At 36.9% G+C, this 20,660-nt stretch overlaps 1 protein-coding gene across 2 annotated transcripts; it reads left to right on the forward strand.

Moving 5' to 3' along the window:
* Positions 1 to 1,579: 1,579 nt before the first annotated feature.
* Positions 1,580 to 20,181, forward strand: ncln (nicalin). Of its 2 annotated transcripts, none has more exons than XM_079593180.1 (15): positions 1,580 to 1,890; positions 3,001 to 3,191; positions 4,326 to 4,470; positions 6,208 to 6,302; positions 8,964 to 9,041; positions 10,766 to 10,869; positions 10,953 to 11,041; positions 12,094 to 12,233; positions 15,044 to 15,249; positions 15,362 to 15,449; positions 16,234 to 16,272; positions 17,387 to 17,550; positions 17,635 to 17,688; positions 18,208 to 18,286; positions 19,163 to 20,181. In XM_079593180.1, the coding sequence occupies exons 1-15, from the start codon at positions 1,728 to 1,730 to the stop codon at positions 19,223 to 19,225; spliced, it is 1,698 nt and encodes a 565-aa protein (XP_079449306.1). In that variant the 5' UTR covers positions 1,580 to 1,727; the 3' UTR covers positions 19,226 to 20,181. The 2 variants fall into 2 exon arrangements, with proteins under 2 accessions (XP_079449306.1, XP_079449307.1); XM_079593181.1 differs by having other exon boundaries at positions 1,582 to 1,890; positions 15,044 to 15,222; positions 19,163 to 20,103.
* The last annotated feature ends 479 nt before the right edge of the window (positions 20,182 to 20,660 follow it).

Here is a 20,660-nt window from a genome sequence, read left to right on the forward strand (position 1 = left end):
ATGTAAGCACACCAGGATGTTGAATATCTGTGCCAGGAACAGAAAATACTGCTGTAATCATATCAACTGTTCAAATTAGAATAGAATAGAATAGAATAGAATAGAATAGAATAGAATAGAATAGAATAGAATAGAATAGAATAGAATAGAACATATTCTAGAGAGGATATGAGAGATGAACATCAAACATCTTAATGTTGAGATTCAAACTAACAGCCTTCAGTCTCACACTGAGGTCATCCAGCACTGATGGAGCTTCAGATCTCTTTGAGGAAGAGGAATATAGAAAGACATTAAAAATCAATAATCCTGTTATTTCTACTGGATCTGATGTCATAAACCAGAATGATGACAGTAGCCACGCCCACCAGAGCAGAGAGGACCAATCGGATCACAGCTTCAGGAGGACCACAACAGTGGACAGAGTCTGAGGAATAAACACATCAAACTGAGATCAGATCAGTCAATAAACGGTTTGTAAAGTCACTCTGTGAGTGTTTATTGTGATTTTAGATATTTCTTTTTTAAAACTACACTGCCTGAGAGGCCAACATCTGAATAATTAATGATAATAATCTCAGATTTGATCATTTCAAGACACCAAATACTTTTATTAATTTTAATGTGAAGTGAATAATATTCTGCAGCAGTAAACAAAAACAAATGAAAAGATAAATATAAACAGAATTTTTATATGAACCAATAACTAAGCAAAACATATGCGGCCTTTTACTTCACATAAGAGTAATGTCACTCTAAAACTAATGCTGTTGGGTATTTGAGCTTCATATTTATGTTATATTATTTTATTTAATCAATCACTAATAACTGAGTTAAGAGCTGAATTCAAACTTGATTTTACAGTAAAATCATAGTTTTTTAACTATTTCTGTATGAGAATAACTGTGAATGTTAATTATTTTCTGACTAATTTAACCAGTAAATGCACATGATGAGATTTGGATTGTGGGAAACGGGAAGACTCCTCTAGTGGTCATCAAGAGCACTTCATTATTTAATGTAAAAAATTTATTCTGTATTTTAATACAGACATTAGTAGCCTAGTAGTATAGTTCAGGAGACATGTTCTTTTATATCTAACCAATACAATATTATTTTGATAATACAGTATTGAAACATATTTTATGACTCGTGACTCATTGGTGAGGAAACAAACAAATATACAGAAATGTCTTATCTTTATAAACAGTAATTTCTTTAATCTAACCATGACATAAAGTTTATAAACAAATACAAATGAATTATTTATAATAATAAAATGTTATATTTATACTGTAATTTATTGTTTATATGAAGAATTGTACTGCACTCCCCAAATGTAACTGATTGTGTATATTTTGCTAAATAAATAGGCTAAATAAATCTGGAGAGAAAGGTCAGATGAGGTAGCCCTTGAATATTCCTGATGGACCCCAACCAACACAAAAAAAAAGATGCACATGAACAATATTTCATAAATTGTAATTATTTTCAAAAATATTAAATTCTTAACTAGCAGTATTCAACGCAATCTGTCATGTAAAAAAAAGGTAAAAGCAAAAACGTCAGTCTCGTTACAGTACGACAGATGTGTAGGTGTCCGGTGATTTCGCCTGCCTGAAACTCTCACCACCGCGGCGCCTGACAGCTCGAGCAATCGCCGTCAATCATTCATTCAGTCTTTTTCTCCGTTTCTCTCTGTCGGAATCTCCCGAACCGGCTCCAGCATGTTCGAGGAGGCCAGCGAGGTGTTGGAGAACATGCTAAAGTGGTCGTTCCCGCTGAGTTTGGTGCTGTTTCTGGTGCTGGTGTGTCCGCTGCGCGCGGAAGCGGCGCATGAGTTCAGTGTGTACCGCATGCAGCAGTACGACCTGCAGGGACAAACCTACGGTAATAAACCGACACAACACGCTTTATATACCCATATGATGCTTTATTAACATCTCTCGCTTTGTATTTGGGACATGTGGTGGCGTAGTGGGTTATTAACCCACGTCTGCTGGGGTTTAAACCTAACGTTACAACCTTTCAGTTATCAACAACACCCCAGACTGGTACCATGGTGTTACCGTGTTTGAAGTGTTTCTAGGTTCAAAATGTGCTCCAGGGCTCGTAACTGAATGGTTGTGAACTCGAACCAATCAATGGTTTAATAATGGACTTTCATATTTACATGTCGTACTGTTAAATACCGCGGTATTTACCGCGTTACTCTCACATTGACGCAGCACTATTATTTATGTACTATTATAGTTAAGTTTTTAAATTTAGTTTTAGTATTTTTGTTTTGATATGTGCTTTTGTCCTTTTTACTACTTCAGTTTGTTCAGCTTCATTTCAGTTTGTTTTTATCTTTTTCCAGTTTGTTATTTTAGTGCTTCAACTTTAACATGTTTCAGTTCTGTTCAATTTAGTTCATTTTTTTAGTTAACAAATATACCTTGGTACAAGATACTTCAAGAAATACCATGGTATTACCACAGTGACTCCTTCGTAGCTCTTTATGTGTAAAGTTTTGTTATTTTTTGCAGTGCTATTTTAGTATTATTTAATACTACTATAGTTTGTCTTATTTTTAAATTAGCAATAGCTTTAGACTTAGTTAAGGATAATAACCCTTCATTGAAGCGTTAGGATGTGGCAGTTTATCAAACATCTCTTCTTCATGAGAATTCATGAATCAAAACTGGTTTTACAGGTGATTACAGACTTCTAAGATATTTATTTGATATATTTTGGTGAAGAGAAACATTTGTTAACACTTTATTGGTGACATATTTACATGTTAATATATGTAGGCTACTAAATTATGCACAATTACAAGTAACTAACCCTAAACGTAACTCTAATAAGTATGTAGTCAATTAATATTACTCAGTACTTATTTGAGTAAGTACACTGTAAATATTTCTATGATCAAAATGCAATATGACATAGGTAGGTTTTTTTTCTTCAATATGTGGCACATGCATTAATAATCTGATCTGATCTGATTCGCAGGTTCCCGTAATGCCATTTTAAACACCGAGGCTCGTTCAGTGGAGGCCGAGGTGCTCAGCCGTCGATGCGTGATGATGCGGCTCGCCGATTTCTCTTTCGAGAAATACCAGAAAGCCCTCCGGCAGTCTGCGGGCGCCGTGGTCATCATACTGCCCCAGAACATGTCCACTATGCCCCAGGACATAGTGCAGGTAACGCTGTCTGACGACTAGGGCTGGGACAATATATCGATGCATCGTGAATCGAGGAATGATTAACATTTTTCCGAATACATTGCGATTCTCTCTCGAATCGATTCTGAGTTTAGTGTTTAACAGCAGAGGGCGCTGCGTGCTCTAGACACAGCCGTACTCTGCTGGCCTCCAACGCCTTACACCAGGGGTCACCAAACTCGGTCCTGCAGAGTTTAGCTCCAACCAAGTCCAACACACCTGCCTGAAACTTTCTAGTATGCCTAGTGTGACCTTGATTAGCTGGTTCAGGTGTGTTTAATTGACCGTTCGCAAAGACCCGCCCCCCTTAGTTACTGTCGCTATGTCCGACAAACTACGCCGCTCTCACACACACACACCATGTTCTCACGCAGTGATAAATAAAGACAGGACAGACCAGGTTACTTTTGATATTAAACAATGTCTCACCTTTCAAATTTGGTCATTTTTTAAAAGAAATTTAAACAATAAATACCGTTTTGTGGCTCTTTAATGTGTCGTGACCGATCGCTCAGTTAAAGCCGTTCGTGAACCGATCATCTCTTCCTTCTAGTTCATTTATAGCATCAAATAAACATGAATGAACATCAGAAGAAATGTTGTTTTAACCGCGGAAATGCGTCAGTACACTCCGCTTCTCAAGTTCAAATCCTCCCATGTTAATCTACTAACTCTCCTGACTGCTTTGTCGGACAAAATGGCGGATGGTGAAGTATGATTGGTCAAATCACCTGTCAATCAAGCTCCCTGCAGAGGGTCAATTGGGGTTGGAGCTAAACTCTGCAGGACGGCGGCCCTCCAGGACCGAGTTTGGTGACCCCTGCCTTACACGCACCACTTGAACCTTCTATAAAATAATAAAGGTTGAAGCGAATTACAAGGGTTTTTAAGTTCATCTCAAGTCATAAAAGCATTCTGAGGTGCGAGAACATTCTCAAACTCAGAGCGTGCGGTTAAAATCTAGCCTAGATTTTTGTGATGCATTCGGAGTCGATCCACGAATAACAATGCATGGATATATTGTCCCAGCGCTACTAAGGAGCCGTTCAGAGGCGCGTGCCGTGTCCGATGTTCCTCCTGGAGCTGATTTTGGTCTGTTTTCGTCCCCGGCAGCAGTTCATGGAGCTGGAGCCGGAGCTGTTGGCCACCGAGACCATCGTGCCCGTGTACTTCGCCCTGGAGGACGAGGAGCTGCTGTCCATCTACACACAGACACAGATCTCCTCTTCCTCACAGGGCTCTTCATCAGCGGCGGAAGGTACCCGAAATATGCACTTCTGTGGAATTCTTCATGAACGTTCAAGAGAGTTTAAATGAAATGCTTTAATATAATAAATATTGTAATAATTAGATATATTATCTTATTTTATTTTTAATGTCTTTTTTATACAATATTTTATATAAATATATATATAAACAGGGGTGCACATAACTGGTACGCAGGTACGCATGCGCGACAAAAATCAGGAATGCGTAATGCCACTTGTGTTACTACGTGCCTTTGCGTACTGTCGCCAAAATGTAACCTAGGCAGTGTTAATTAAATTTTTTCACAGATGAAAACGAGACGATAACTAAATAAAAACCTTGTTTTAAATGACGACCACTATGACGAATAAAAACTAGACGAAAATGTAAGGGAGGGACGATTTGGGGAAGTGATCCAGTCAGAACTGATTTGCGTTTGTGGAAGATGCGCACATATGAATTGTAACGTGCTGATCTACCGAGTCGGCATGCGCTTCATGCATGTCTCAAATCGTTAAAAAATGTAAACGTCTCGGAGAAAGAGAAGAGCAGGCATATGGATAGATCTGAATAAGAGTGACGACGCGAAAGACAGCTTTATTCGGTATGTTTTTCTGTGCGAACACACACACACACACACGACCCGAAGCATGCAGCCCCGCACATAGACACAGCGCGCTGCGCGCAAGGACTGAATCGAGCTCTCTTTCGCGTCTGAATGGACAAATACACACAACATTATGTCTAAATGACCGTTTTGGAGAGTATTCACGTAAACACAGTCGGTTATGTCTTTACAGAACGTACCGTGCATCAGTGCAATTGGATCTGCACACTCGCTCTTAAAGTGACAGTGCGTAATAAACCTAATGCCTTCTGTACACTTAATATTGATCAAACAACAAAATAAAAAGAGAAAATTCACTGCTCTTTAATATCTTTAATAAGGATTAATTATATTTAATTTATACAAATAAATATATCTGAACAATCAAATAACACTTCAAATAATTTTTTTCCAAAGGTGTTTTCTATCATTTTAGGTCGTTTTTTCCCCCACGCTGATGTAAATTTAAGTTTTCGTTTATTTTTTTTTTAATAAGTTTGGTTTTAGTTAGTTATTTTATGCTATAAAAACGGAAATGTGACGTCATGATTGGCAGCTGTGGCCACGCTACATATGGGGTGAGTACCAAACACCATCTCCTGGTCCTCATCTGAGTAACTCACTGAAAAAGTTATGTGCACCCCTGTATATAAAGCTAATTTATAATTTTAATTGTTACATATCAGACAAATATATATTGCAATACGTGTTATTTGTATACAATATTAATAATTCATATTATGATTTTTTTAATAAAAATATATAAATATTTTTTTTGTTTTTTTATCTATTTATATAATGTTATCTTTATTTTTTAATTGTCTATAAATTATATATTACAGCATAAATGTATGCGTGTGTATATATATATATATATATGTATATACAAACACCTTATTATATATTATACAAAATATACACATTATATTTCATTCACATATGTATAAAAATATCACAAATTATATATATTTCATTTTATATATTATAATAAATGATTTATATAAAATATGTTGTATTAATACATGCATATAAATATACTTTATTTTATAATCATTTTTATACATATTAATGTATTATACCGTGTGTGTATGTTTACATAAGTGTTTTATAGTTAATGTGTATGCATTTGTTTTTGCACAGTGCTGCTGCACACAGCGACAGCTAATGGTTTTCAGATGGTGACCAGTGGAGCTCAGAGTAAAGCTGTCAGTGACTGGGCCATTACCAGTCTAGAGGTGAGTGTAACTGATGCCAGAAAACACCAGTTTACCCATAATGCCAGATTCTGTCATCAGTTACTCGTGATGTCCTACCAAACCTGCATGACTTTCCTTGTTCTCTGAACCAAAATGATGTTTTGAAGAACATTTCAAGCTGCTTTATCATCTAGTGAAAGTTGAAAACTATAATAAAAGTAGTTCTGGACTACGAGAGTCTTCTAAAGCCGAATTTGTGGCAAAATTGACATTAATGTAGAGCTGAGAAATCAGGTTTTTTTTGTTTAAAAGAAAGATCGCGATTATATTGTTATATATATTGATAAAGTAGATTACACGGTTATATATAACTAAACAAAACAACATGTAATTAACTACATGTTCTGACAATGTTAATTGCCGTAGTCTATTTAAGGTAGTACAGACATCATTTAAGTCACCCATGTGACTACCTACGTTTTATGAAGCGATGTGCCCAAAAAAACATAATTTACCACTTTATTTACAAAATATGAATCTCCAACGTGCGTTCACGAGAGCACATGACACGTGTTGTGTTGATGAAACAGCTGGCGTTGTTGTGTGAACGCACTTTGGAGATTGTTATTGTGTAAATAAAAACTACAACTGTCAATTTGACCTTGTGTTGCGCAACTGTCGACTTTTAAAGTGAGAAATGGCAGAAATGTCACTCAATATTAGGGGTGTAATGATACACCAATGCCCCGGTTCGGTTCATATCACAGTTTTGGAGCCTCGGTTCGGTTCGGTGCGGTTTGCTGTGAGGTTCCTGGCAGGGCACCAGCTAGAATAAAGAACACTATTCACTTTTAACTTAATAACAATACCAATAATTTAACTCATTAACTATCTATTTACTGTATTATTTATTAATCTTTGTTAATCTTAGTTAATAAAAATACAGCTGTTCATCCTTTGTTTATTCATGTTACTTCACAGTGCATTAGGCTAACTAATGTTAACAACTTTTGATTTTATTAAGGCTACTAGTAAATGGTGAAATTAACATTAACAAAGATTAATAATAAAATGCTAGAAGTGCAGTTTATTAATAGTTCATGTTAACTAAATGTAGTTAACTAGAGTTTAATAAATTGAACTTTATTGTAAAGTATTACCGATTTAGACGTGTGTAGTTGTTGATATCAGTTGTTTTAACCATTCATTAAATGGAATTGGTTCAAAGGAGTCATTAGTGCGCGAATCGGAGGTGTCATTAGCGGTGTGTACGCGTTGTGTGATTATCCCGGCAGTTTAGGACATCGCACAAGATTTGTGTCAACACAGAAAACATTTAATCACTGGATAGGTGTGTATGTTTATTGAAAGTGTGGTTTGTCTCAGCTGAATGTGCGGAACGCTTTTCAGAGAAGAAAAGGCAACGTTTTTTTTAGCACAAAACAAATCGGTAATTCAGGAAAAAAATCTCCCAATGCTCCACGTGAAGCTTCGGTCTTCCGACCTTTTACCATCGTGTCAATTCAAGATTTTGATTAATATGCGCGAGGGAGGGAGTGCAAGACAGTTTAAAGACATGAGAGTGCGCGCGCGCGGCCGGGCTCTCTCTCTCTGCTCGTTCTTCAGTAACATGTGACCGGTCACAAGCACAGCAGTCTGTCATCTACATCACTCACCGATCAAATAAGGCTTTGGCGGGATAAAAATTCGCTTTGGCGGCGTAATATGTAGCGGACTGGACGGTGTTGATTCTGTGGCGCACCGCCCACGAATTAGTCTATGTGTGGGAAACACTGCAGTCTAACTGCCAAGCGTGATCGATCACCAAATATAACGTGCCATGCACTTGGAAATGTATATTTAGAAAAAATACAGCTTTCATTAGTTGTTACAAGTGTAGGCTACTAATTACTATTTAATCAAATGTCAGAAAAAAATAGTTTTGTGACATATGGTGAAGTGAGAGCTGGGCGGGGCAGTAGGGGACGGGGCGCTTTCGGTTCGAAATGAGAGTATCGCGGTTTTTGGGTTCGGTTTGAATATCGTTACACCCCTACTCAATATGAACTCGAACTTTATTGTCATTATACATATGTGACCCTCGACCACAAAACCAGTCACATGGGTCAATTTTTTTCGAAATTGAGATTTATACATCATCTGAAAGCTGAATAAATAATATTTCCATTGATGTGTGGTTTGTTAGGATAGGACAATATGTGGCTGAGATACAACTATTGAAAATCTGGAATCTGAGGTGCAAAAAAATCTAAACATTGAGAAAATCTCCTTTAAAGTTGTGCATTTATGTTCACGATTGTGCTGCATTCACTCACAAAAATACATGTTTTATATATTTATGAGAGGAAATTTACTAAATATCTTCATGGAACATGATCTTAATATCCTAATGATTTTTGGCATAAAAGAAAAATGGATAATTTTGACCCATACAATGTATTGTTGGCTATTGCCACAGATATACCCGTGCGTCATGTGACTGGTTTTGTGATCCAGGGTCACATATAGTACAACGAAATTCTGCCTGGTGAATGAATCTCAGTTAAAGAACTGAACAAAAACACTTAAAACAAACAACAACAATAAGCAATATGGCTTTAAGTCTAACTACTTGTCTTTTAACTCTCTCAGAATTAGAAAAGCATGATTTCCATCATATAATCTCTGTTGTGTCCTCAGGGGCGTCTCACCGGTGCGGGAGAAGATCTGCCCACTATCGTTCTGGTGGCTCACTACGACTCTTTCGGAGTTGCTCCGGTAAGGCCCTCGTGTCGCTCGATGAGGTGTAGAGGGAATACACTGACGTTACTTTCTTCAGCCGGCCTGAGTGTCAGAAGAGCCGCTGAGTGACTGGAGTTAACAGGGAATAATACATGAAGCAAATTTGCCCGTCAACGCTTTATATAAATACAATATGGGTCTAAATCCATGTGATCATTCATATCAATGTTATATATATCATCATACTGTCCAGCCTTAAAACTTGTATAGTTTTTTCTCTGTGTTTATTTAAAAACATCCGATTTAGCAGAATATACGACGGTAAATATTTAATTGATGTGTTGTCAATCAAATATATAACAATACAATATATATGGTATGATTTTACCCCTAAATGACACCTCCAAATCCAGCTTTCTCTGCCTGGATCCAGTTGTTTCTGTGAATTGCAATGATCTATTTGCTTCTCTGTTCTGTAGCTTTCAGCAGTCTGTACAAATACACCTCAGATTTCTTGTCAAATCTAGTTGTTCAGTCAATCTCAAAGCTCTTTTTAGCTTTTTCATGTGTTTTGTGTGTTTTTCTGGGCATTCACACTGAAAACAGATTCTGTCGCTCAGTGTTTCTGCCACTCAGTGTGAGTGACCGCAGTCACTCCGGCCGACGGTGACGTCACACACATATAACCTCTATTGTGTGCAGGGTTTGAAATTTACTTTTTCACTCACCGGCCAATTTGGCTACTCAATTTTTAAGTTACCGGCCATTCAGAACTTCTATTAGCCAGAAAAATAAATGAACCAGATTAACTACGTCACAGCTTATATATATATATATATATATGTATGTAAGGGATAATGTAGAGCGAGGCGGTTGTTATAGCGAATACAACCCCCGACAGGCTGATTATGAGCCCGACGCGGAGCCTGAAGGGAGTTGTATTCGCTATAACAACTGCCTCGCTATACATTATCCTGCTTATTACATGGCTACCTACCAAATAATCAATAATTTGACACAAAATATTGATTTAAAAAGGAATTTATTTATTTAAGAACGATTTATATGGCTTCAGCTAAAGAAAATAGTCCGTTCCGTCTCTACGGTTAGAATGCTGTGTCCATGGCAACGCTCTGTTTTTCATGGCAACGGTCTGTTATACTTAGCAACGGTGTGTTATCAAGAAATAACAGACCGCATTCTACATTAGAATTCAACCAAGCCATGTAATAAATATATATATATGTTATAAAATTTGGATTTTATACATTCATTTCTTATTCAAACTAACTCCTGTCATCCAGCATCTCCTCCCTCTGTCATCCTCATCACCAAAAATGTGTTTTAGGAGGACAGATAAATACAGTACAAAGGAGTCGGGACATCCAAAAAAAAGTATCTTCTGTTAACCAAATGCTTTTTAATCTTCGCTATTGCTTCAATGCAAGTGAACAAGCGCGCCGTTATTTGTTGCGTAATGACGGGCATGTTCAAGCCAGCCAGATATGAGCAGATTCTGCACAATATGATATATTAAATATATCATAATGACTCACAAGTTGAGTATTTCCGCTAAATCTGGACAGATTTGGCTCACACACGAACTTCCCCAGCAAAGTGAGTAAACATAATAAGTAACATGCCAAATTGGCTCGTGATTTGACAGCGTTACTCGCCATAGTTGATTTTTACCATCATTTGGCGGGTGTTAATTTCAAAGCTTGATTGAGTGTGTGTATTGAGTGTGTGTTTTGCTTCAGTGGCTGTCGTACGGCGCGGACTCGAACGGTAGCGGTGTGGCTGTGTTGCTGGAGCTCGCCAGACTGTTTTCCAGACTCTACTCCTACAAGAGGACACATGCAGGGTAACACTTGCGCTTCGTTTAGTATAACGGATGCTTCAATCAGATTTCTGTCTGCATGCTTTAAAAAAACTTCTTTTTTATAGATACAACCTGCTGTTTTTCTTGTCGGGAGGCGGGAAGTTTAACTACCAAGGCACTAAACGCTGGCTGGAGGACAATCTGGATCACACAGGTGCGGACGTGACCTCACGAACCACACAGGGCGGGACATTCACTCGCATGTGACATTAAAAATAGATTTATTAACTGTTTATCAACTTGCACATCTAATATAGTTTAAATGAAGTGCTGTATTGTAATTAATTTGATAATTTGATATGTTTTATTATTATTTAATATTAATAGTAAATAAAAATTAGTAAAATATGGTATTTGGTTTGCACAATACAACATATTTACATATATTAAAAGTCATATTCATAAATACTTTATATAATATTTGCATATTTATTTTTATTTATTTATAAAAATGTATAATTGTAATTTATGATAATATACACTTATTGGCCTTTAAGTCCGTGTTAAAAATATACATAATTCCATAATTAATTCAATAAATAAATATACTTTGTAGAAATATTTGAAACACTAATTAAGTTAATTCAGTATTTGATCAATTTTCACTGTGCTCCTAAATTTTAAAAAAAAAATATTATTTGTCTTAAATACTCAATATGTTTTAGTCAAATATTACAATAGTAATATTTCGTACTTGGTTTAATATTGTTATTTAGTAATAATAATATTAACAATTATACGCAGCAAATCTGAAGCTTTAAAAAAAATTTGCAATCTTTATCTGGAAAAATATTCTGCTAATATGAAATTATTGTCCTTTTAAATGTCTTCTAGTTTCCCTTTATTAAGGAAAGTGTTTGATTATTTTTTTATTGTGCCACTAAAGTTTTTTTTTACAAATATTTTATTGTCAAATATTATAATACCTTAGTTTTATATTTTTTTTATAAAAAAAAAATACTTTTAAGAAAACACTAATCTTAGATATATTTTTATTGCGGTCCTAAATATCAAATATTATAATATTGTTTGTCTTAAATACTCATATTTTTCTGTCAAATATTACAATAGTAATAGTTCTTACTTTAATAGCATTAATTTAGTAATAATAACAACAATGATAACAATCAGCAAAACACAAGCTGTTTAAAACCAATGTAATCGAAGAGAAAACACTAAAGCTTTGACCTCGTCCTTGTCTCTCAGATTCCAGTCTCCTGCAGGACAACGTGGCGTTTGTTTTGTGTCTGGACACTCTGGGTAACAGCGACAACCTTCACCTCCATGTGTCCAAGCCCCCGAAAGAGGGAAGCCCACAGCACACCCTCCTCAAAGAGCTGGAGACCGTAAGACTATCCGCTCGCTATTGAGAAATGTATACGCAATAGGGCTGCCCCCTAATAGTGGACTAAAACTACGATTTTATTAGTCGGTTAGTCGCAGAAAAAAACAAAAAAACTCCACAGGAAGTGGCAAAATCTGTAACGGACAGATCGTTCTCGGCCTATCATTTATCAACCTTAAATATGGCTAATCACTTGAAACATGAAGTCTGCTCGCTCTAATGCTAATGCTGCGTTCACACCAAACGCGAACAGAGCGACTCTATCGCGTCTAGTTTGGCGCTTGAACATTTTGAATGCATTCGTGCGTCCAAAGAGAAATGGACGCGCGTCCGAGGCGAAATCCGCTTCTTGTGGGAGGGGCAAGTGCAGGCGGTTCTGTTTGCAAGAAAGGCCGTGAAATGTAAAAATAGCCTACTACTGTTATTGTGTCACGAAATGTAGTTTTAAGAGTTGTTCAGTCGAGAATGTAGTTGTTTAAAGCTCAAATCTGTGGTTTATTTATAAAGATAGCGCCTATTTAAATAATGTGATCTGACGTTTCGGAGCTCAGCGCTCATGTAACCCGCCTGGAGCAGCCTTACCTCGGCTAGTCCTCCTGACGTTTGCCGCCGGTAAACGAGAAATGTTTCAATTCACAATCTATAGCTTCGGTTCTATTATATGAAACATAAGTTAAAATACATTAATGACTCGTTATAACGTAGGTCAAACGACTTTAATTATGGGAGTTTTTCTTCATCTCATTCAGAAATGTGTGACTGCAAGTGTTTAGTGTCACGTTCATAGTTAACATACAGCTGAATAGGGCTGTAACGATACAGCAAACCCACGATTCGGTTCGTATCCCGATTTCTGACCCACGATTCGATACAAACCGCGATTCTTGCGAGGAGGGAGGATTTTAAAAGCCAAATAAATAAATAAATATCTAAAGCTATAACTCTGTTTTCTTGTAACAAAATACTTTTGAAAAACAAACAGAACTAACGTTACTCCATTGTGGAGATGATTCGAGCATGTTAAAAATTATTCTGAGGTAACCGAGGCTTACTGTCTGTGCTGTAAACCACAAATAATATATTCCGCATGACCCGCATCTCAAGCGCAGGAATAACGCTTGCCACAAAGTGAACGCGCCTATATAGAGAAATGCACACTTCCTACGAATTAGCCTAAGCCGGCATTTCTTTATGTTTTGAATTAACGTTAAATCAAGTAAAAGTATTTCAAGCTTTCTAAGTTTCGATTCGTTTATGAGGTGAGCTCCAGTTCACGCGCGCGCCGGTGCCACACACACACACACACACACACACAAGCAAACACCGCGCGCTTTGCTCACTTGCTCTGGTGTTTGCTTGTGTGTGTGTGTGTGTGTGTGTGTGTGTGTGTGTGTGTGCGCTCGCGCGCGGTGCGATTTTTGAATAATAATCAAATGATACCCAGCGATCTTCGAATATTATTTTTGCTTGAAATTCCCATACCTAATATGTAAAAGACCCCGTCACAGCCCTAGGATCTATTCTGGACGAGAAAGATAAGTCTGGGAAGGGGTGTGTCGATCGCGATCTGCCTTCTCATACCGCGACACAGGTTCGTGGATCTGAGTGTTGCGATTTCGGTTTAATATCGTAAATCGTTACAGCCCTACAGCTGAACAATGTCATTCCTTCTTTCACGCAGGCATTTAGTCATATTACAAAATCATTTATTGAGGCCAAACGTTTCAAATGACATTATAAACTGAAAAGCGGGTCTGCCCCCGTTCATCACGTCACTTCACTACGGGACAGCAAGCAAGCAGGCTCCTGGTTGGTTAACGCGCCGCGAATTGACACCAAAGTAAAAAAAATTCAACTCGGGCGTCAATTCATCAGACGCCCATCGCGCCAGACGCTCAATTCGCCTCAATCGTGCGTCAATTCACGTCATTCGCGTAAACTGGACGCACGAATGAGGCGAATCCGCATCTGCCGCGCGAAACGCCGCAGGACCTACAGACGCGCGTAAACGCACCGGACGCTCTATTCGCGTTTGGTGTGAATGCAGCATACACTTGACAAATGTGCGCTATTATTAGGGCATATGCTAGTGTTTGTGTGGAGAGCTCTTACTGCATGACATACAGGCATCACTTGAGTTTACCTTAAAATACTCCATCATTTTTTGGTCATGCATATAAGAGTAAGGCAAAGTGTAAAGGGCCTACTTTTATTTTTTTAAACTCACAATAACAACAAAACGTTGTGCTTTTGTAAAATAATGGCGATTTCTGTCGATGAGGTCTCTGTGAACTTGAGCGCATCACATAAATGAACTGCGCATATGCCGGCCTCACAGACATGAGAAATATATCTATAGACAGCTTGAAATGTCTACGTTTGAATGAACAGATTCAAGTGGAAAATATGCTGAACAAGTAACAATAATATTCACATCTATATATGAAAATGTGAGTGGTGCTTGCAGTGGCAAAATTCGGCACGGTTGCTAGGCTGTTTCTAGTGGGTTGCTAAGGTGTTCTGGGTGGTTGCTAGGGTATTCTGGGTGGTTGCTATGGTGAGAAAGAAAGCTCATTGCTTAACTGGCTACTCTCTGCTGTCTCAGACGATGACATCTTTTCCCGTCGGCCACCGTAACTTCTGTTGAGTGCAATTCACAAACTCACCACTAGATGCCGCTAAAATTACACACTGTGCCTTTAAATGAACGACTACTAGAATTTTTTTTTTTAGTCGAGGGCAGCCCTAATACGGAAAAGTCCTTGTGATGTCAAAGGGCATTGGCGGGTCATCATCATCTCTCATCATCAGGTGGCGGCCCATCAGCACCCCGAGCTGAAGTTCTCAATGGTCCACAAGAAGATCAACCTGGCGGACGACACGCTGGCGTGGGAACATGAGCGCTTCGGCATCCGCCGCCTGCCCGCCTTCACCCTGTCCCGCCTGGAGAGCCACCGCAGCCCCGAGCGCCACTCCATCATGGACATGCGGTCAGTGTCGGGAGAGGCCACCGCTGGGTGGGTGATGATTGGTGCTCTCTCTGTCGCCCCACCGTTAGTTCCCTCCCTCGCTGCTGATTGGTTGCTGCATTGATGATGTCGTCGTTGTTGTGTTTCCATGTTCTCGTAGGCCTCACGTGGATCTGGCGAAACTCACTCGCAACACTAAAGTCATCGCAGAAACGCTGGCGAGAGTGATATACAACCTGACGGAGAAGGTACCGTGGCATTCTCTTCATTTGTCTTTTTCATTGCAAATATTGATTTGTATGTACATTTTAATTTGATAAATTGTTTAAATGTATAGTAATTAAATGTAATTGCAGTTTTAATGTTTTTTACAATTTACTTACGATTTAAAAAAACAAAACATTTTTTATGATAAAGATTGTGTTTATAATGTGTGTTTTTTTAAACCGGTCATTAATTATATATATATATATATATATATATTTTATATATTATATATTTATATATATATTTTTTTTTTCTAAATGCCTATATTAATTAAAATAAGAAATATTACTTTTTTAAATAATTTTTTTCTGATAAAGATTTAAACCGTGTATTTTTTATGTTATTTTATTATATATGATATAGTAATAATAAAATATTATAAATATTAAATGTATATTATATTTTACATTTATTAGACATTTTTGTCATTTCTATTTCTAAATAACAATATTACACGATGATAAATATTACTATTGTAATATTTGACTGTAAAATAAAGAAATCAAGTTTTTTTTTTGTTTTTTTTTACTGCTACTAATAATAAAGAATAGCTTATTTTGTTTTACAATGCAACTGTAAAAAAATAAATAATAATTCAACGCAATACTTTTTTAGTTAAATTGCAGACTTTGTGATTTAATAATGGCACTAAGACATATCGCAATTTTGGTTTTATTTCCATGAACCGTTCAGCCCTACCATTTGCCATCATAAATCTCAAAAATGTGGCTTTCAATAGTGTGATAATTGTCATATCTCACTCAGGGCGCCACCGGAGACCTGGAGATCTTCACCGAACAGATGGTGAGTAGAAGATGGACGGATGACATGTTACATCCCAAAATCTGCTGCCTATGTTCATCTTTCTTCAGCTGTAATGTTGCTGTTTGAGCTCTGCAGGGTTATAAACAAAACTTTTAAGGTACGAAAAAGTTACAAAACTCCCTGAATTCATTGTACTCATTTTAGTCTTGAGTTTCTTCCGGGAACGAACACGTCACAACATTCCTCATTTGAATAATTAATATGCAGAATAAAGGGGCGGGGCCTGGTTGAGTTAGTAGTGTGTTAAACTGGCGGTTATGTTAAGGGGCGGAACATTTCCCAAACACACTCAAAGCGCTCGACCAATCACAACACACTGATCCAACCGACCAATCAGAGCACAGTGTGCTTTTCAGAAGGAGGGGCTTCATAGAGACAGGAACTAAACAGAGCGTTACTGACTGACTGGAGAGAGAGGAGCCGCAACAATGGAGAATATCGGGAAAATAATCAACTTTCAAGCAGGAAAACCTGTTCTAGTAGAGCCTAAAAACATTAAGACATAATAGGTCCTCTTTAAAGGTGCTGTATGTAACTTTTTGACTCTACTAACACATAAAAATACCATATGTTTGCAGATATTTAGTAAACAGGCTAAGTTCACATACTCATTTCTCTGAAAAACACTTATACTTTTACTTATTATTTGACACGTTCAGTGTTGTCAGTCGGTTGTTGTGTTGGTCTGTGTGATCTCGCTCACTGCCAGTTCACCCAATAGTATTTCATCACCCAATTTCGATCCACACAACCTAAAATGCCTCTATATCCATCTAAAAATCTCTATGAACGAGAGTATATTCAAATATGGATAAATCAACTTACCATGTAAGACCATGTAAGTCTCCTCGCGACAAATTGCGCTTGTTCCTGTTGCGTCTCCTTAAACTAGCAATCCGCGTGAGTGTCGAGACTGGGGGGGGGTCTGATATTTTGAATTTGGACTGCAGTACCTATGTCCACCACTAGCTGTCATTCTTACAGACTGCTCCTTTGAGGCACATTTCTCAGCATGTTTGCTTTCAGCGAAGACTTGCCGCTGTAAACGTGACGTGTTGTTCATCACTGACGTGCGCTCCTGTATTCCCCACAGCAGGTGCAGGAGGATCAGCTGGTGTCACTGGTGGACTGGCTGACGGCACAGCCGCGAGCCGCACAGCTGCTGGATAAAGACAGTAGTATAGTTAACACACTGGAGTATTACATGAACCGCTACCTGAAGGACGTCAAGCGGCATCTGGTCAGAGCCGACAAGAGGTGAAGCGCTCGCCCTTTCAGTGCTCGTTCGAAATGAATATTCAGAGGTTAATGGGATTTTTTTTTGTTTGCATTTTTTGACAGGGACCCTGAATTTGTCTTTTATGATCAACTTAAGCAGACCATGAATGCTTATAGGTGAGACTGTCAATGATTTGATGTTTATTTAAATAAAAAATGTTAGCATTCCTTTCAAACTTTTAAAGGGATAGTTCACTTCAAAATGACACGGGAAGATATTTTGAGGATTTTTTGTAACCAAACATTTGTGAACCAACAATACCTTCCATAGTATGGAGAGAAAAAACTGTTTGGTTACAAATATTCTTCAAAATATCTTATTTTGTGAGAAACTCATACAGGTTTTGAACAACTTGAGGGTTAGTAAATTGACACACTTTTTATTTTTGGGTGAACTATCCCTTTAAGGTTTGCAGTGTTAATCCAGGATTTTTAAACATTATATTATTATGGCTTTTCATACTTAATCCTGGGTTAGTAATGTAATTATCACATTTATGAGTTGAATAACCTTAATAACTGACCCCCGTTCCGCTTTACAAGTGCGACATTTTGCTTAACCCAGGGTTAAAAATGGCCTTAACCCTATATTAAAATTGCTGTTTGAATAATGTTGTTGCGTTTGACACAAACCAGGGTAAAACCAGCGATCTTCGACCTGCTGCTCGCTGGCTGTATCGCAGCTTATCTCGGAGTGCTGTATTTGGCCGTCCTGGTAAGACTAATATTCTGGAAATTTAGTGCACTATTTTTGTTTATTCTTTGCATGCATCATACAGTGCTGTGTTTGATTTTGTGATTCATAATTCTTAATTTCAGTTAAAGTTAATTTTATTTCAAGGAACGGCAATAATTTTTATGGTTTTAGTTTTGGTTAGCTATTACCAAAAAACCCTGGAATTTTTTGTTTTTTTTAAAACCCATATATTTGTTATTTTTGTAATTACCATATATTATACATATTTGTCATTATCGTAATAACCATATATTTATACGTGTTTGTCATTACAGTAATAACCATATACCATATTTATACATTTGTCATTTCCGTAATAACCATATACCATATATTTATATATAACTGTCATTTTCGTAATAACCATATCACATTTATTTGTATATAATTGTCATTACCGCAATAACCATATATTATACATAAGTCATTACAAAAATGACCATATATGATATATTATGGATATTTGTCATTACCCTAATAACCATATACCATATATTTATACATATTTGTCATTATCGTAGTAACCATATGTCATATATGTATACATATTTGTGATGATCATATTTATATATTTGTCATTACCATAGTAACCATATATCATATGTTTAGATATGTGTTAGTACCGTAGTAAGGATATACCATATATTTATACATATTTGTCATTTCCGTAATGACCATATTTATATATTTTGTCATTACCATAGTAACCATTTGTCTTTACCGTAGTAACCATATATCATATGTTTATATATATGTGTCTTTACCGTAGTAGCCATATGTCATATATTTATATATTTATACATATTTGTCATTACTGTAATAACTAAAGCATTGTAATTCTTGTTTTTCCTGTAGAATTTTGGATTTCTGTACGGTTTCCTGCGTCGAGTCACGGCTCCTCGGGTCAAACAGCACTAACCTCTTCACACACCTGCAATACGAGGAGCCAAGAGTGTGTGTGTGTGTGTGTTTGCTGTCTTTATATCACACCTCGTTTGTTTGATTGATTGATTGATTACTTTTTTTGAGAGTGTACATTAATTTCCATGCCAAGTGTTTCATCCACTACATCTCCATCTGCCTTTCAAGTCTTCCTGGTCTCGATGTTGCCTCAAGTTCTGTTTCCTTAAAACTACAATCCATAACCATTCAAACGGAGTTCATTTAATAATGCAAACAAGTACATTTCGCTGTGTCGTGGTTGTTTAATTGCCGTCATGACCTGTGCACTTCTTGCATCAACTGTTTCCAGAAATCCCCCCCTCATGTTATTCTTCACTGGCAGCTACTACAAAGTTGGGCCAAAACTATTGCTGTTTGAGTTAAGTCTGTTGACTCTCAATCTTTGTCACGCGAGTCTCAATTCAAACTGCTGATTCTCTTCGGAGTGAGTATTACATTGTGACGTTTGGAAACCGTTTGGCATTTCATGTTTTGCAGATTCTTTTATCCTAAAAGAGTAATATTATTAACTCCATGGTTCTCAAGATGTTTATAACTCCCATTTCGTTCTTGTATCCTAATTCCACATGTCGTTTTGACACCCAAGTCCAGTTCTGTTTTCACTATTTATTAGAAAGCAGTGTGGTACAAATTTGCTGTTATTTATGGAAGCTGGTACGCTTCAACATGCACTGATTACATTTTTTTTTTTTTTTTGGTCTCCAAACTTGATTTATCTTTACAAATCAGAGATGCATAAACTTGATTCTTAAGGAGAAGGATGTAGAAAAAATAAAGGCATTTGTTGAATTAAGAACAGCAGTTGGTTTCTTTGCACAGTTTTTATTAAATGGAAAAACATGACATGACAGCTTGTTTCAATTCACCAATTCAACTGAAATTATTGAAATAGTTCAATAAACAATTGAGATAATACCTGTCACTCCTTCTGATCAGATCAAAATCAAGGAAAAGAGTGAATAAATGGTCCAAGAAAAATGTTAAAACAAATAAAAGAACCTTTTTCAATGTTAAATTAATCAGTATAAATCCCCTAGTTACTTGTTTAAAAAAAAAAAAAGTTTAATACAGGAAAAAAATAAACAGTAGTAAGAAAAATTACAGTGCAACAATTAAATATGTCGATAACCAAGATATAACAATATACCAAGGTGTTTATTTTTGGCACTTTTCAATAGAATTAACAAATTTTAAGTATATTCTCAAATTTGTGATAAAATTATTTACGCTCTACACACTTGCATTCTGACTGAATAGAATAGTGTTGAATGGAAATTAATAACAAACGATCCAGAACTTAGACGACATTTTTCATAACAGGCCGTGGAGTGTATGGTGGCGTTTAACGTTTGTTTCTTGGTAACGCAAGTTTTTTGGGGGGAAACTTTAG

This window comes from Phoxinus phoxinus (assembly GCF_949152265.1).
Source record: "Phoxinus phoxinus genome assembly, chromosome: 20".
NCBI lineage: Eukaryota > Metazoa > Chordata > Actinopteri > Cypriniformes > Leuciscidae > Phoxinus > Phoxinus phoxinus.

Coding starts and splice junctions, on each gene's coding strand:
- ncln (XM_079593180.1), top strand. CDS start 1,728: ATGTTCGAGGAGGCCAGCGAGGTGTTGGAGAACATGCTAAAGTGGTCG. Junction 1,891..3,000: donor CCTGCAGGGACAAACCTACG/GTAATAAACCGA, acceptor TCTGATTCGCAG/GTTCCCGTAATGCCATTTTA. Junction 18,287..19,162: donor TGCTGTATTTGGCCGTCCTG/GTAAGACTAATA, acceptor TTTTTCCTGTAG/AATTTTGGATTTCTGTACGG.